Source organism: Hibiscus syriacus, unplaced genomic scaffold, assembly GCF_006381635.1.
Source record: "Hibiscus syriacus cultivar Baekdansim isolate YM2019G1 unplaced genomic scaffold, ASM638163v2 tig00001231_pilon, whole genome shotgun sequence".
In the NCBI taxonomy this organism is placed as follows: Eukaryota; Viridiplantae; Streptophyta; class Magnoliopsida; order Malvales; family Malvaceae; genus Hibiscus; species Hibiscus syriacus.
In genome coordinates, this window is record NW_024061852.1 from 91,846 (window position 1) to 110,068 (window position 18,223).

An 18,223-nucleotide genomic window follows, 5' to 3' on the forward strand; every position below is an offset into this window, starting at 1 on the left:
CAAAGATGAAAGCTTTATTGGATTTCTACACAAGTCCAGATAAAGAAAGCCAGTTTTATTAAAGATAAAATGGGGCATCAAGGTCATAATTCTGAATACAGCAAGAGTTCTATAAATAAAATATTTTTCTGAGACTTTAATACAAATGAAGAAGACATAATGATACAAGTTGATCATATGGTTCTTCAGAAATGCAAGTTTCATAGCATAAGTTGCTACACTGATATATGCAGAAAACCTTGGAAAGGAATGATCAAGTGGAAGAAGATCAAATTCACCACTTTGAAGTCAAATGAAGATGGATTCAACATTCACGCATTCATAAGAACATCATTTGCATAAAGGAAATGTTTTACATGGACACATTTGATTGCATTCAAACACAAGGCGTGTATAGGTTTTCATATGAAAAAGGAAGATTCATGATGGAAAAAATTTTACAAGTGGAAGGTAGAATTCAAACCTCAAATATAGGAATCATTTCAAGAGAAGCAAACATCTGAAGAATAGATGGTCATAATCCACAAAAGAAGCATTATTTTAAAATGGGGCATGTTACCCAATCAACCAAGTTATTTCGAAAAATGAGAAAATGATTTCCAAAGTTTCTCATTTAATATTTTCTGAAAATAAAATTGTTGAATAGTAAAAAAAGCAATTTCCAAAGTTCTGAATTAGTAAAATATTTCTCGAGATTATAAGACCTCCGGGCCATCCATAAGACCTCTGGGCAGGATGTTTTCAAATGAGATTTTGGAAACTAAGCCTTTCAGGGGTTTCTTAATTATCTCAAAAGAGTTGTTAAAGGAAGCTACACCTTTTAAGGGGTTCCTTGACAACCAAGAAACTAAGCTTGATTTTTAAAAGTTTCTTGATGTTTAAATCCTTCAGGTCATCTGTAAGCCTTCCAAGCAAGATGATAAGACCTCTGGGCCATCCATAAGTCCTCCGGGCAAGATGTTTTCAAATGAGATTTTGGAAATTAAGCCTTTCAGGGGTTTCTTAATTATCTCAAAAGAGTTGTTAAAGGAAGCTAAGCCTTTTAAGGGGTTCATTGACAACCAAGAAACTAAACTTGATTTTCAAGAGTTTCTTGATGTTTAAATCCTCCGGGTCATCTGTAAGCCTTCTAAGCATGATGATAAGACCTTCGAGCCATCCATAAGACCTCCGGGCAGGATGTTTTCAAATGAGATTTTGGAAATTAAGCCTTTCAGGGGTTTCTTACTTATCTCAAAAGAGTTGTTAAAGAAAGCTAAGCCTTTTAAGGGGTTCATTGACAACCAAGAAACTAAGCTTGATTTTCAAGAGTTTCTTGATGTTTAAATCCTCCGGGTCATCTATAAGCCTTCCGAGAAAGATGATAAAACCTCCGGGCAAGATGTTTTCAAATGAGATTTTGGAAACTAAGCCTTTCAGGGGTTTCTTAATTATCTCAACAGAGTTATTAAAGGAAGCTAAGCCTTTTAAGGGGTTATTTGACAACCAAGAAACTAAGCTTGATTTTCAAGGGTTTCTTGATGTGTAAATCCTCCGGGTCATTTGTAAGCCATCTGAGCAAGATGATAAGACCTCCAGGTCATTCATAGGACCTCCAGGCATAATGTTTTCAACATTTTCGTTGTTTGATTCATGATATTTCAAATCAATGACGTATCTCAAAACAAATTTTATCTCACCTGAGATAGTTCATCTTCGAACAAATTTCTTTGCATTCATTTCACATTTTATCCAGATATTGAATATTTGACAGGAAAACCAGAGATTAGCAAAGATTTCAGCAAAGAATTACCATACTTTTCAAAGCTTTGAAAATATGGATTTCAACAAAGATTCGAATCCATCACTTGAGGGTTCAACAAATCCGTCTTAATCAACAGAAGTCAACTGGACAAAAATTTATTGTCTTTTCATCTTTGCCCTATTCTTGTTAACACAAGAATGGGCATAGAGGGGCAGTTGTAGACAGTAAGATTTTGCCCCATTTTTTTTATTATAATAAATTATTATTATTATTATTATATTATTATTAAATAATACTAATTACAAATAACTATTACAGGCCCAGTTATAAGACCCAGAGGCCCATTTATAAACCCGACCCCAAATACCGTAAACTCGATCCAGACAACCCAGTCCAGGCCCAGATCCGAGCAACCCAACCCGGTCCAGGACTAGATGACCCAAAACCCGGTTAGGTTTCCACATATTCTGCTAGGGTTTTAAACCCTATTTCCAGCCGCCAACAGTCCAAATTCATCCATACAGCCGTCGCCTCAGCTAATTCCTCAATCCAGCCGCTGTCACGTCTCAACCGAAGCCTCCAGAAAGTTTACGCCAGCCGCACATGTTGCCTCTAGGGTGAGTCACCACTATAGTTCTGATGACTCACAGGACTCCACTCATGTGATCGGTCCGAGTAGAACATCGATGAGTCTATAAAAGCCTCGACTTACCTGCAAAAAATAACACACACCAACGACAACAACGAGAGAGGACCGAACAGAAAAAAGGAAAAAAATAGAGATACACATAACAACCAACTGCAAATCGAGAGAAGAAGAAAAGAAAGAAGAACTTACCAAAGAGGAGCCCAAACTTTACAGAAATCTTCGTTAACCTTAGCAATTTGGTCACTGAATTGAATTTTCGAGCATTTTTAAGTTGGTATTCGATTTTTTTAATTTATATTTGAGTCCTTACCAGTAATTATATATATTTTATGGTAAATGTCTTATTTAGTCCCTTAGGTTTTGATAATTATTATTTTAATCCCGAATAATTTATTAAGGCTAAATTACACTCTTAATGTCTATATTACATGATATTTCAAATTAGTATCTTTAATTTTGATATTTTTCATTTTAATACTATAATTTTTAATTTCTTTTATTGGTCACTGTTTAATTATAATTTTATTTTATTATTGTCTTTATTTTTCAATATTTTTAATTTAGTACTTTAATTATTAACTTTAGTCACATTAATATATATATATATATATATATATATATATATTTGTAAGTATTATTTGATTAATTTCACAAATTAATTAAATAATAATATTTATTTATTTTTAAATATTAAGAAAGGGTGATCTTAATATAACTAGATGTCCTATTCTGGTATCTTAAAAATAAATAAATATCATGCTTATAAAAACCATAAAACATATATATTTACTTTAGTTTTATTTGAATTATTTTAATATGATTTTCTTAGGAAAAATTATCATATTTTTATTAATATTTATTTTTTAATATTAAGAAAGAGGTTTTCTTAAAGTAACTAGATGTCCTTTTTTGATATTTTTAAATAAATAAATAAATACCCTACTTATAAAACCCTAAAAAATATATATTTACTTTAGAATTATCTGGTTAAATTTGAAATAATAGGATCATAAATTAAATTTATATTTGAATTCTTATATTTCCACAAATAGATATAATTTATAATAGACGGGTACCAATTTTAGGCGTTGTGTGAGTGCTAATCCTTCCCCAAACGTAACCGACCACAAATCTCTTTTTATTATTAAAAAGAATGAATTTTTGGTTATACGCAGACTGGTTTATCTTTTAAAATGGTGTTTTCTTAAAAACTATTTTAAAAGCTTTTGAGGTATTCGACCTACCTAACCCAAAAAGGCCGATGGCGACTCCAAACATTTTCTTAAAAAGTCTATTTATTTATTCACATACATTTCTGCCAAGAAAAATTTTGTGTCCGGGTGAAAACAGGTTACGACTGACCCAAAACGTGCCAAAGGTAGAAGAAAATGTGTCATAAAAACCAAGTTATTAAAAATTTAAAAATAAAATAAAATATATAATATAAGAAAAAAATAAAGATTGATATCATCACTTATGAAATAAAAAAGAAAAAAATAAACTGTCCGAATTATTTAATACTATTAAATAAAAACTTAAGATTATGTACATTTAGTAAAATAAATAATCGTTAAATTTGTATAATATTGCAATACTTTTTTATTACAGGATTAAAAAGCCAATTGAATAATAAAAGAAAGCTCCCTACTCCTTTTTTTTCCCTTTAAAGTTTGTATCATTTTCCATATAGGTCAGATCAATTGTTTCTTCTTTAATTTTATTTAGTCGTGACACTAATTTTGATATCGGTTATTGATTATCGATTTTTTCTCTATTTGTTTTTTTTTTTATTTTTTAATAAGAATGATTTCGCCTTAATCACACGTTTTTTTTTTTTGCCTTTGAGGCATGTTCTTTGTCTTCACTTTTGGTTGTCAACAAATTATGAAACACATTTTCTATTTATAATTCTTATATGATCTAAAGTGACTAGTTTTAATATTATAGGAAAATGTCAAATTATGTATTTTACGATGATATTTGTAAATATCTGTTCAAAACTTTCTTAACCAATTGACAACGCACATACCTTACAGACATAATTATTCGAACCTTAAACTTCTAAAAAAATATATATTCGCTTTTACCAATAATCTTAATGATTTCATATCTCCTAATTATTATTAAATCTAATAATAACACACGTTTCGAATAAGACTAAGATATTATTATCTACAATAAAATAAGATAAAGATTAAGATTAAACACATCATTATTTAATTGGTGATGCCATCCATGATGGTGTTTGATGAATCGAATTCCAAGAATCTAATGAATGGACAGACCTTCATTTCATTGTCAACAAAACACTGAGTGGATAAAATAATCATTGGACTGGCCATTCATTAGCATCAAACGATAAAAATAATTAGTGGTTGATTGTTGTTAGCTTAGCAGCTAATCTCTATTTAAACGACCTTTCTTTTCCGTTCTCTCTTCAGGGAAGAAACCAAAAGAATCAAACTCCATTCAACGGAACTGATTCGTTTCCCTCACATTTCTCTCTCAACTGGCCAAAACCAAAACACCTCACATTCTGATTAGCAAGTTCCACTTCTTTCGTTTCCATCATTTCTGCAACTTTTAACATGGAGACAATCACTCACAAGGATCGCCAAAGCAGCTCTTTGGAGAGTTTTTGCATGATTAGTACTGCCAAGGGTGGTGCCGTGGTGGACCCTTTGAACTGGGGTGTTGCAGCCGAGTCACTCAAGGGGAGCCATTTGGATGAAGTGAAACGTATGGTTGCTGAGTATAGGAGGCCGTTGGTGAAGCTCGGGGGTGAGACCTTGACGATTTCTCAAGTTGCAGCCATAGCTACACGTGACTTGGGTGTCAAGGTTGAGCTTTCAGAGGATGCAAGGGCTGGTGTTAAGGCCAGCGCTGATTGGGTACTTGATGGCTTGAACAAAGGCACTGACAGCTATGGTGTTACTACTGGTTTTGGTGCTACTTCTCATCGAAGAACTAATTAGGTAAGACTTTATTTATGCATGTAAATATTATATTCCATCAGAAAAGAAAATGAACATTATTTATTCAGTATAGATTGAATGTGTTTGTTGGTTCAGGTTCTTAAATGCTGGGATCTTTGGCAATGGAAGCGAGTCATGCCACACACTTCCCCACTCAGCAACTCGGGCAGCTATGCTTGTCAGGATCAACACCCTACTCCAGGGATACTCTGGGATAAGGTTCAAAATTCTGGAGGCAAACACCAAGCTTCTCAACCACAACATCACCCCGTGTTTGCCACTTCGTGGAACTATTACTGCATCTGGTGATCTTGTCCCTCTTTCCTACATTGCTGGATTGCTCACTGGCAGGCCTAATTCCAAAGCAGTTGGACCCCATGGGGAACCCCTTGATGCCCACGAAGCCTTGCGTCTAGCCAGCATCAATTCCGGCTTCTTTGTGTTGCAGCCTAAAGAAGGCCTTGCTCTAGTCAATGGCACTGCAGTTGGTTCAGGCTTGGCTTCCATGGTTCTGTTTGAGGCAAACATATTGGCTGTTCTGTCAGAAATTTTATCTGCAATTTTTGCTGAAGTCATGAATGGTAAACCAGAGTTCATCGACCACCTGACACATAAATTGAAGCACCATCCAGGACAAATAGAAGCCGCTGCTATAATGGAACACATTCTTGAGGGAAGCTCTTATGTTAAAGCGGCTATGAAGTTGCATGAAATGGACCCTTTGCAGAAACCAAAACAAGATCGATATGCTTTGAGGACATCTCCACAGTGGCTTGGTCCACAGATTGAAGTGATCAGATTTGCAACCAAATCAATCGAAAGAGAGATCAACTCCGTCAATGATAACCCTTTGATTGATGTGTCAAGGAACAAGGCATTACATGGTGGCAACTTCCAGGGTACCCCAATTGGTGTCTCAATGGACAATGCTCGTTTGGCTATTGCAGCTATCGGAAAACTTATGTTTGCCCAATTCTCTGAACTTGTTAATGATTTCTACAACAATGGTCTCCCATCAAACCTCTCTGGTGGTAGGAACCTAAGTCTGGATTATGGTTTCAAGGGTGCTGAAATTGCAATGGCTTCCTATTGTTCGGAGCTCCAATACTTAGCTAATCCAGTCACCAACCATGTTTAAAGTGCAAAGCAACACAACCAAGATGTGAACTCCCTGGGATTAATCTCTTCAAGAAAAACTGCCGAAGCTGTCGATATCTTGAAGCTAATGTCATCCACATTCTTGGTGGCACTTTGCCAAGCTATTGATTTGAGGCATTTAGAAGAGAATTTGAGGAACACAGTGAAGAACACCGTGAGCCAGATAGTTAAGAAAACGCTCACTAGTGGTGTCAATGGTGAACTTCACCCTTCAAGATTCTGCGAAAAGGATTTACTCAAAGCCGTGGAAGGTGAATATGTGTTTGCCTATGCCGATGACCCTTGCAATGCTACCTATCCATTGATGCAAAAGCTGAGGCAAGTTCTTGTTGAGCATGCATTGACAAACGCTGAAAATGAGAAGAATACAAGTACTTCGATCTTCCAAAAGATTGCAGCTTTCGAAGACGAATTGAAGGCTGTTTTGCCAAAGGATGTTGAGAGTGCAAGGGTGTCAGTTGAGAATGGAAATGCAGCAACTCCTAACAAGATCAAGGATTGCAGATCGTATCCGTTGTACAAATTCGTGAGGGAGGAGCTCGGAACTGGGCTGCTAACCGGAGAAAAGGTCAAGTCAGCTGGGGAGGAGTTTGACAAGGTGTTCACTGCCATGTGCCAATGGAAGATCATTGATCCAATGCTGGAATGTCTTAAGGAATGGAACGGCACCCCTCTGCCAATATGCTAGGTTCCTTTGGTTTCAATCTTTGGGAATTTGTCATCCAATAATTTTCTTTGGTTTTTTCATCCTTCGGTTTCAATCCTTGGTGTGTTGAGAAATGCTTCGAGTAATAAAACCAAAAGCATGTTTGGTTCTACTTAAAGATGATGGGGTTTTCAACTGTTTGCTTGAAATGAAGTATTATTCCTTTTATGTACTCACATTTTTCTTTTCTAATATGCATGCTTTGCACGTATTAGTGAGTGGACTATTCTATATATAAAAAAACATAACAAAATATAAACAAGAGAGGAAAGATTGACATATGAGTGGGTGTCCTTGTTCCCATATGTAATGGGGTAAGGGGAGGTAAGATAGTAAGCTGTCCCCAACATCAGGTTGAGAGCATCTTCCGTAGAAGATCTAATAGGACTTATCGAACAACTCGTTAATTTTTTTACAATTTTTTAGGATATTGTTTGCCTTATTTAAGGATTGATTATGTATTGTTATTTTTTTTGTAATATGTTAGTTTGATTTATTTGTGGATTGTTACTTTGATCGTAATATGTTAGTTTGATATATTTGTAGATTATTACTTTGGAATTTAGACTTTGGAATTACTTCACATACTATTTTGATCATTTTTATTATTTATTTTTAAAATTTATGTTTTTATACTAAGCTCTATATAGTATTTTTGGATTTTACATATATTTTAAAAAATAAGGCATAAATTCTGACGAGCTTAACGAGCATGAATCCAACAAAAATTTATCAAGCTTATCGAGTGTAAAATTTAACATGAGTTAAATAGTTTTCGAGTCGAGTCAAACACTGTTCAACTTGTGATTGACACGCTGAATAAGCATCCCTATTATCGATCATGTGTAAAAAACATTTTATTTTCTTACAGAACAATTTAGTCAATTAAAACATTATTGTAAACAATTCAATGATGGTTAAATATTGATGGAAGTGATGTGACTTGATATAATAATTTTGATCACCAAAACTTATAAATTCTATTAATTTACTTCTAGTTCGAATCAATTAGTAAATTTAACCTTTCATTTTTTTCAAAATTTCACCAGTTTAGTTTTTATTATTTTCCTTAATTTTTCTTTTTTCTCAAAAATATTATATTACTTTCTTGATATAATAACAATTTAATAGTAAATTGTTATTACTTTATAGTAGAGTACATTTATTCAAATGCTACTTTATTCCGACAAGTCACAAGTCCACTTGGTTTGAAGTATCATAAAAGAAAGATGAAAATTTTAAATAAGAAGGATTAAATTTAGTAAATTATTTCAAATTAGGACTAAGGGGCTATTTGTTTACTTCAGAATGATTAAGCGATGAATGATTCAAATGCTGAATGATTCAGAGGCTCTGAATGAATTAACTCTGAATGTGAGGCTCTGAATGAATTAACTCTGAATGTGACATGTTGTTTGATAATGGCTCTGAATCATTCAGAATGTACTTATGTGTTGAATCATTTAACACAGTTTTGCTGAATCAGTCAGCACTGAATCATTCAGAGGTGCGAAATAATCGCGCTGAATGCTGAACGGTTCATCATTCAACGCTTAATGATTCCATTAAGAGGCAAACAAACAACCCCTAAATTGATAAAATATATAAATTTTGAGGACTAAGATTAGTATTATACCAACCACGTTTGACACATGTTTTAATTTTATTTTTTTATAATAATATTTTAATTTAAATATATATATATATATATATTTTTATATATTTAAAAATAACATATTTATTATCAAATATATAATTAAATGATATGAGAATTTATCCTAAAATCTAAATTATTTTCCTACTTCCAGCATTGATTCCATTTACTTTTGTCTAATCCACATGGCCCAAATTTGGGCCCAAACTAAATATCGGCCTTATTATAATTTGAAGCAGCGAAAGCAAATTCTCTTAAAATAAAAAAGAAATCTGAACGTCAAAGAGAAAACAGCAATGACCGACCACCACCACCACCGATTCGGCCAGCTGCGGTCCACATCCGAGATCCTTAAAAGGACCGCCGTGCATTTCACCGCTCACCCTTTCATGTTCATCTTCCTTTCTCTGCTCCTACTCTCCTTCCGTTCTTTAGTTGAATCCGGCTCCTTTGTCCTCAATTCCTTTATTGACCACGATCCTTCTTTCAAATCCCTCCTTACCCGCCTCGACCTCCACCCTTCCCGCCCGAACGCTCGTTTCAAGTCTACCCGTCGCCACACACGCCGTTCTTTCCTCCACCTCACGCGCCTCGGCACTCTTGACGACGATTTCTTATCTTCTGAAGATGAGCTCCGCCACCGCTCCCCGTTCAGTTCTTTCTCTAATCGCCCCCTCAATGGCACGCCGGTGATCCTTTCAAATTTCGATACTAAATTAGGGTTTTCGAATTTTGTTGCAGATAACGGAATTCTGCTGCCGAAAATTGTTCGGTACGGAGTCAAATTTAAGACGATTTCATTTGACTACGAAAACAATGAAGGGGAGCATCAAGAAGAAAGAATTGTGGATTTTCAGTTCGTTTATAAAGGATTTGAATTAGGGCGCCATGACGCAGCTGCGCTGTTCTTTGTTGTTAGCTTTCTTTCGGCGGCGTATGGATGGGTAATTCTAGGGTTTACGGTTATTTATTCTTTGGTTTTTGGTGTTCTTTTCATCACAATTGTTAATGACCTGATAGGAAGATTCGTTTCCTTTTTTGGGGCTTTTTGGAATGGGTCTAAAATGGGTTTGAAAAGACTCACTGGGTTCGTTTTGATAAAATGGGCGGTAAGAGACGCTGTGACTCAGCTTATTGGATTATGGTATTTCGGAGAAATTGAGGATCATTACTCGTTCTTTAAGCTTTTTATTAGGTTAAAGTTGATGCCTTTCTCAGTTATGTCACCATGGATTAGGGGTTATGAGAAGGAGATTTCAGGGTTTTTGTTTACGTGGTTTCTTGTGGATACTTTAGTTTCATTTGCATTCTCATTAGCTGCTTGGATTGCCATTGTGGATTCAAGGAGAAGCGGGAGAGAAATTATTAAAGAAGGTTGTTATTTGATGTCAACACATCTGAACCAAGGGATACAGATAAAGTGTTATGAATCTATTTTAAGTGGATCGTTAGCAAGATTGGTATTGACTCGTATGGGTGGAGAGGTTTTTGCCACGGTTATCCAGGCAGCTCTGGAGGTGTATTTCATGGTGGCTTGGTTGATATTTTACTTTGTGGTAAAGTATAGGGAAGCTAATGCAGAGGGTAGGAGGTACGGGAGGAGAGAGTTGGAGGCTTTGGTTGATGGACATCGATGAAACTCAATAGAGAAAAAAATGGTGAAAGTTGCTTTTGCTGCTAGATTTTTGTTGTTGTGATACTGATGATAGCTCAAGATAGTGACCTTTTCAAAGGCTTTGAGTCTTCCTAGTTTTGCAGTGCTAGTGATGCAATACTGCCAGATTTTTGTCTAAAAACCTGTCAATGCATATCATGTACTTTTATCATGAGGGAAAACGATATAATACTCGAGTAATTGTTCCACAACAAAGCTTCTATGTGTATATTCTGTTATCTATCTGATGCTTCATGTAGTGTTGATGCTGTTATACTTGTACTGCTATGTTTTTGTTGTGTTGTCTTTTTCCTTTACTCTTTGTGGGTGTGTGATTATATAAATTTCTGTATTTGCACTGGTAGGCTTTTCTTGTTCTTACCCGCGGAGAAATTTGTTTGAGATGTTGACTGCCATGTATTCCATTGCTGTCCATTAAATTATCAAATGGGAAAAAATGTAAAGGCTTTTAAGTTTTGAATGCTGGATACTGTTCTTAGTGTGCTTACTGATGTCTTAGATGGTTAACTTGACGAGCTTTAGGAATGAAACCATCATTAGACTGACCAAAGGTTATTTATGAGAGATGCAATGAATGTTAAGTTAGTTGATGAAGAGAAGAAAATATGAGTTTAATCATGAAAGAGCGCAAAAGGGCTTGCATAAATTTCGTATAAATTTACTTTAGCTGTGAGTTTTTCCATTTTATTGGAGTGAAGAAAAGTAGTTGGGGAAATTGAGTGGCAACTGGTAGGGGCATGCGATGTTTGTGCTTTATGCAGTAATGGGCATATTTATTGGGATGTGATACGTTAGCAAATATTAGATGATACATCTGTTGGACATTTATATATGATGCTTACACTCGAATCCGAGTAACATATGTTTTATACGTTAATTTGCTGATATTATTGTTTTAAATTTCAATGTAAGGCGAAGGCTAGAGCTGGTAGGATCTGGTCTGGCTTCTTGTTCAGTGTTGATCTGGCGTCGTACTGTGTGTTTAACTGGACATTTATATATGATGCTTACACTCGAATCCGAGTAACATATGTTTTATACGTTAATTTGCTGATATTATTGTTTTAAATTTCAATGTAAGGCGAAGGCTAGAGCTGGTAGGATCTGGTCTGGCTTCTTGTTCAGTGTTGATCTGGCGTCGTACTGTGTGTTTAACTGGGTTCTATTTTGGCACGAGAGCTTTCACATGGCTTAGCGGCTGAGGCCCTTAGAAACAGATCTTACAATAGTGCAAACTGGAAGACAATATTTTCCAATGAAGTTATATTTATAGGCTACAGAATTTATGTTACAAAATTCCACTCAATATACTCTATATTATCATTACTAGACTCGAAACCTAACCTTGTGAATCAATCAAGTTTCTAGCATAAATTCCTTTAGATTCCGGGAGAGTAATCAATCTTGAGGAGAGCTAGCACAGCGATCAACATCGAGGAAGTGGCTTTCATCACAAGGAATGCAGAGTTTGGAGTCGGTGGTAAAATCATATTCTTCCTGAGCTCGATCTAGCAATGCTTTGAACAGTGGGTGCTTGAGCATGCTGAGTTTAATCACAAACCTCTTATGGTTTTCACCAACATATACTACTAAGTGACCTTTCGGTACATCTCTTGGGATTGAGCCCTCTTCATGCATTGAACTAGGCCACTTTGCCCACTCAGAACAGAATTCACAACTGCTACAAGGTATGACTTTACTCCCCATCCTCCTCCATTTGGTAATGCATGCCTTTACAAATTTCCCCTTCATTTTCTAGTAATATGCCAACATAGACAGTAGATGGGAGGAAAAAGAACTTGCATATAATCTGAAATGAAGATTTGGGTGGTGGAACTGAAAGAAATAGAGATAGAGACAGGTCATTAAATGGTTGATATGATGGTAGCTAAGGCCTAAGAGGATTGGTAGGTTTTTATGTATTAGTGATAGTTTTAGTAACGATATTTCTTTAATAGCTCAAATGTATGAATTTTCAGATGGTATATCCTTCCTTTTTATAGCAGTTGGTGTCTTGATACGAAACTTTACGAACATGCATCTCATGATATGAAAAGGCTGTACGAAATTATTGCTTCTAACGTCAGACGTGAACTGAGAGAGAGCAAGTTGAGAGTGGGAAAAAGATAAGATATAAAAGAGGGATGGGATGAGTTTCTTGGGCAAAGTGCGATTCCCACACTTTCAGTTTGTTGATGTTTATGCAACTGTTAGTATTGGTAGCTGCGGTCACAGGTGTGTACGCATTATTGATAATTAAGAAAGATTATGTATATATATTATCCTTGTAACCACCTCAAGAAAAAAAAACTGAAAAAAAATCTGAAAAGGAGCTTTTCATTTATTCTTATAATCATAACTAACGATAGCCTATGTTGTAATATAGGAAATATAAAAGATGAAGTATTCTACTCTCTTCTAGGTTATTACGTTCTGCAGCTTGATTAGGGATAAGCATTTCCGTAGCCCTGCACCCTTGTGTGTCTGTGCATGCATCTAATGGGTTTTTTTTTGGTAATATACATATAAGTTCCATAGGTAAACAGCTAGTTTGATTGGACTTAAACAGGTATGTGGGTCACACTTGTATGAATAATCCAATGATTTGATTGGACTTCTCTTCTCCTCAGTTCCTTTTCAGGCCTCTGCTCCTGCATTCTTCTGGTTTTCTTAGCTGGCCTGGTCAGCCTCCCTTTGCCATCTCTTTTACTATATTATTATTTATATGGTAAGCCATTTTTAAATTCCTCTTCAACTAACTTCCATGGCTTCTCCCATGTTTCCCATTAATCCCTTCCCATGCTTCCCAATGTTAATTATCCCTCAACTTGTTAATGTAAGATTGAAAAACGACATAAATCAATCAAAAATATTATTAAGACATAAATCAATCAAAAATATTATTAAGAGCGTGATTTTTTCAGTTGGATAATTTACTATTGAAAGTTAAATTGAAAATGTTATATTCTTCATAATATTTTTGTTGCAATCGAAAATGCTATAAATCTATATAACTTTTTAGGTTGAATTGAACGAGACTTTTCCATAACATTTTTGGTTATAATTGAAAAGGTTATAAATTTGTATAATGTTTCACTTGTAAATTTTAAAACTATAATAATGTAATATTTTTGGTTATAACAAAAAATATTATAAATTTATATAAATTTTTAAGTTGAATATGATATATTAAGGTTGAAAGTGCTTTAAATTAGTCTTGAATTATTAAATTAACTAACATAAATGGCTTTAAATTAGTCTTGAATTATTAAATTAAATTGTATAGCAGAATTGTTATATATCCAAATCGCACACTAATAGAAGTATTACAGAAGTTTTTTACGTAATGTTTTTTATTTTTCATATTATTTTCTCTTTTCTTATAGTAATCTTCTATTGGTGATATAAAATTAAAGAATTTATTTTTTATAGTAACATTTATCATCACCTTAAAACAAATGGAATTCAACCACTGAGTTAAATTGATAGTTTGTTAAAATTAATATTTAAGTTGAACTGTATCATCATCTCGAAATAAATAGAACTGTAAAAAGAGAACTAAACAGGGGTCCTTATAAAAGACCCTACTAAATAAAATTATGGAATTGTTATATTTCCAACCAAATTAAAATTCAACTTAAAGTACAATTAAAATTGGATGTCAAGTTATAAATACTTTTCCATTCATTTGAGAATATTAATATTTTTCAAGTATATTTAATATTTGATTATTTTAAAATTTAAATAATATTTATTTAAGATATAAATTTAAATTATTTAAATATTAATTTTTATTTTTACATTATAAATAAATAAATTCCTCATCCTCCCCTTCTGCTTCTATATGACAACTGAGCATTAGATTGAGTTTATCTGACTTTTTAGAATGTTCTTATTGATTAGATCAAATTGTAGTGAACTAATAACATAAGAGGCCAGAAACCATACTTTTTGAAAATGGGTGACCAAAATTGAATAAACAAAAAATGTAAGGGATCATTAGTATTGTTTACCTTTAGTGTTTATATGAGAGTTAACATGTTTTATAACAATTTTATTGACGACGAATGTGATTAGCACATATAAATAGTCTATTGACGAAGTTCAAAATTTAGAGATAAATTCAAAAGGAGTCGTAATTTAAAATAAAATTGGAATGTTCAATAGTTCATAGACATTTAGAATGAGTAATAATTTGAGAATAAAATTATAAATTATAAATAATTTGAAAATAAAATTTAAAATTTAAAAGATTAACTTAAAATGAGACTCATTGTCTAGAGATGTGTAGTACAATAAACTATAGAATTAATAAAATCTATATTTATATTAATTTTTATATTTTATTATAAAATTTAAAATACATTTTAAATTTTATTTAGATTTAATTCAAACTTGGATGAATTCAACGAATTGAGTTAAACATGTCTAATCTAGATAGATTAAATTGAGAAAATAATAAACTTTTGGGATAAAATTACCTGTAATATTACGTTACTTAAGAAACGAGAGATAATAATATCGTCCATTATATTCCCAAATAATTTTTACTATTGATAATCTTACATTAACGTCGGATATTATCTGAAGCTATATAAGTTTACGAAACCAAACGCATGCAAGAGCCTTTTAAAAGGAAAATACCAAACCACCTTAACAAAATGATGCACTATATTAACTAGTCCTTCGTACACTGACTACATAACTGAAAAAAATTAAATTTTTATAATACATATTTAAAATAGGAAGAACTAACGGTAAATAAAATAAACCATTTAAAACAAAATAATGACAGATTAGAAATATCTAAATATAGACAGAGTGAAAACAGGAGTGAATAAGGAATATAATATTATTAAAATAGAAATCAAATTGCTAAAATAACCTTATAACACATTTTCTTTTTTAGTTTGGTTTTTGTATATTTTCCTATACAATTAAATCAAGTAAATAGAAGCCAACATAGGTTGATTTTTTTTATAGTCTGGGTGATTACAATGTAGTATATGTTTAAAACTTTCTTAATCTATTAACAATGTATACACATCCTACAAACATAACTGCTAGAATCTAAGACCTCTAAGAAGAACAACTTTAGTTCATATCAATGTGAATATGTTGATCCAGAAAACAAAAGTGAATACGAACATATGTAAATTTCCACTTATATAGCTTATAAACAAGGTAAAATAAGTTGAGAGCGTTATTATCATGAATTCATGTGACTGGGGAACAAATAATATATATGTGGAATACCAAGCTTAACAATGAAAGACAAGGGTATCACAAATTGCATTTTGCAAGCTAAGCCATAGAGACTGACCCAAAAATGCAGTAAAGAAGCAACAATTTATGATGAAATAGCAGAAAAGCACTATCTTGAGCAAAAGATCGAATAAACAAATTGAAAAGGCTTACGACTATCAAATATGCTTTTGGTACAACTTTTTATTTAGCCTTCTTTCCTTGTTTAGGTAGCAAAATTTGGCTTTAAACCGAGCAGTGAAGCTTACAAACTACCTTAAGAAATTGTAGTCGAGAAAATGAAGAGTTGATGTAATAGTTCTACATACCACTTTAGCAAACTATCATATCTTTTGGATTCCTTGATCACCTACAGAATCGCCAGTGGTTGCCAAGCCTCGAATCTTAACGTCGTAATACACCTCTTCAACTCTTTTTAGGTCATATTTCATACCTACAGTAACGAGAAGGCATTTAGGAAAAAAAATAGGTCTATGAAAACAGGTTGCTTGAAACACCAGATTCTCTAAGCACTAAAGAAGATTAAGCTTACTATCAAACTTCTTGCGCATGAAATCATTACGGAGATTAAGCATCCGGAAGGCTGCATGGAGATCTGTCAAGAACCTCAACACCTTTCTTGGCAATCATAGTCACCAGCAGTAACTTGGTTCACCACATATCTTGGCTGGAAAAGTGAAATACAATTGATGTCGTGTTATGGCTTTTTCCCACATTTTCCCAGTTACTTTAATTGTAGGTTAACAAATCATCAACAACATCATCAGAGATGCGCATTCCACTAGTTATTCAATTTCCATAATGTTTCATTAGGAATTATCACATACATTGTAACAAGTTATCTGTAATTTGCAGTTTCACCGAACAGCAAACACCTGACTAAAAGGTCATAAGAAGAATAGAGCAGCAAGAGAGCATTTGCCAGTTCAGAAAGCCTGAGACAGAGCAAGTTGCTGATATGGTTCTTAGCATTTCATTTGACATGAAACAAATACCTGCATGATGGGGAAAACCTTCCCAGATCAGTAAATATCATGTCACTTCTCATTAGACCAAACATCTTTGAAGAATGTATAAACCAAACATCTTTGAAGAATGTATAGACCAAACATTACAATCCATTAGATGATAAAATTCAGCAACATCTTTGAAGAAAGAAACTTTCAACACTTACCAACAAGATAATCCTCCAGATCTAAAGCAAAATCCAAATCATTCACTGCCAAAACAACCAATTTTATCATTAGAAAAGACAAAAAATACTCGCAACAACAAGAAATATTCATCGTCGAAACATACATCCCAGTGTTTCCTCGGCTTCAGTATGCATAAGCAGATTTCCAGTTTCCAACCAATGCATAAAGGCAAGCAAAGAAACTACCATTTGAGTTTCACTCCTCCAGTCCCCATGATATCTAAACACAACAAATACCATAAAAGGGAAGAGCACATATAACACAAAATATTCTGCATAAAATATAACTTGAAATTCACCAAAAGCTTAAGTCAATCTCACCTGCAATATTGTCCAGGGCATTCCCTAACAACTTCAGCAAGTTTGTTGTAAAGATCCTTTAGAACATTAATCTGAGCATTTGCCTTCTCTAAAACCTCTATTATAAATAAAATTGCAAATGAGATAATATTAAAAAAATCATTTAAATAAAAAAGAAGAAGATGAAAAAGAAGATTGTTACGGGGAATTGGTTTAGATTGGTGAACGAGGACGAGGCTAGGTTGCATGAGTCGAGTGGCCGACTCAATTTCCATAACGATGGCGCGTATGTGTTCACGTAAGCTATCAGAATCTTCTAGCTGGACTCGGAACTTCTCGAACTGCTTCTCCAGAGAAGGAGAGGTTAGCGGCGAGTCGGAATCCCCGCTGGCCATGGTAGTGGAAAAGAGAGTAACGCAGAGAGGTGAACGAGAGGGAATGCTTTTGGAAACGGGCGAAAGAAGCGAACGTAAATAGGAAATGAAGGGAACAAAGTGAAGAATTGAGGGGTTAGGGTTTAAGCAGCAGCGAGAGGGAGTAGGAATGGCAAACATGTATAATTTTGTGGATTTCGCACCGCATCCGTTTTAATTGGAGTGGGGATGGTATAATTTTAGCGGGTAGTGGGCGGGTGTGGATTTATAAAGTGGTACCCGTCGTGGGTTGTGGGCGGGTAATGGGTTTGAGACATTACCCGCCCCGCATCCACCCGCCCCACATCCGCCCACCTAGTTAAATATCTATTAAATTTTGGACCATTATGAATTTAGGTGTAATTTTAGAGACTAATTTATAAATTATAATATTGTATAATATATAACATACAATTTATCCAAATATTAAGGATATTTAGTCTTTAATATGGTCTTTAATTAGAGAAATATTCGGTTCTTTGATTAAAC

The 18,223-nt window shown here is 33.8% G+C and overlaps 3 protein-coding genes and 1 pseudogene across 4 annotated transcripts; 2 read left to right on the forward strand and 2 right to left on the reverse strand.

Annotated features, from left to right (window-relative positions):
• The first annotated feature begins 4,943 nt into the window (after window positions 1-4,943).
• LOC120123870 lies at window positions 4,944-7,239 on the forward strand (annotated as a pseudogene).
• Window positions 7,240-9,158: 1,919 nt separating this feature from the next.
• LOC120123879 lies at window positions 9,159-10,770 on the forward strand. The gene has a single exon (XM_039142683.1). The coding sequence runs from the start codon at window positions 9,183-9,185 to the stop codon at window positions 10,521-10,523; it is 1,341 nt and encodes a 446-aa protein (XP_038998614.1). The 5' UTR covers window positions 9,159-9,182; the 3' UTR covers window positions 10,524-10,770.
• Window positions 10,771-11,683: 913 nt separating this feature from the next.
• Window positions 11,684-12,492, reverse strand: LOC120123806 (auxin-responsive protein SAUR50-like). Its single transcript, XM_039142634.1, has one exon. The coding sequence runs from the start codon at window positions 12,311-12,313 to the stop codon at window positions 11,960-11,962; it is 354 nt and encodes a 117-aa protein (XP_038998565.1). The 5' UTR covers window positions 12,314-12,492; the 3' UTR covers window positions 11,684-11,959.
• A 3,894-nt stretch (window positions 12,493-16,386) lies between these two features.
• Window positions 16,387-17,840, reverse strand: LOC120123817. 2 transcript variants are annotated; one of them, XR_005516221.1, is made up of 6 exons: window positions 17,524-17,840; window positions 17,343-17,439; window positions 17,126-17,241; window positions 17,001-17,045; window positions 16,654-16,821; window positions 16,387-16,493 (listed from the first exon to the last, which is right to left on the reverse strand). XR_005516221.1 is itself a non-coding variant. In XM_039142643.1 (5 exons), the coding sequence occupies exons 1-5, from the start codon at window positions 17,714-17,716 to the stop codon at window positions 16,706-16,708; spliced, it is 567 nt and encodes a 188-aa protein (XP_038998574.1). In that variant the 5' UTR covers window positions 17,717-17,840; the 3' UTR covers window positions 16,388-16,705. The 2 variants fall into 2 exon arrangements, 1 of the variants encoding a protein (XP_038998574.1); XM_039142643.1 differs by having other exon boundaries at window positions 16,388-16,821.
• Between the last annotated feature and the right edge of the window lie 383 nt (window positions 17,841-18,223).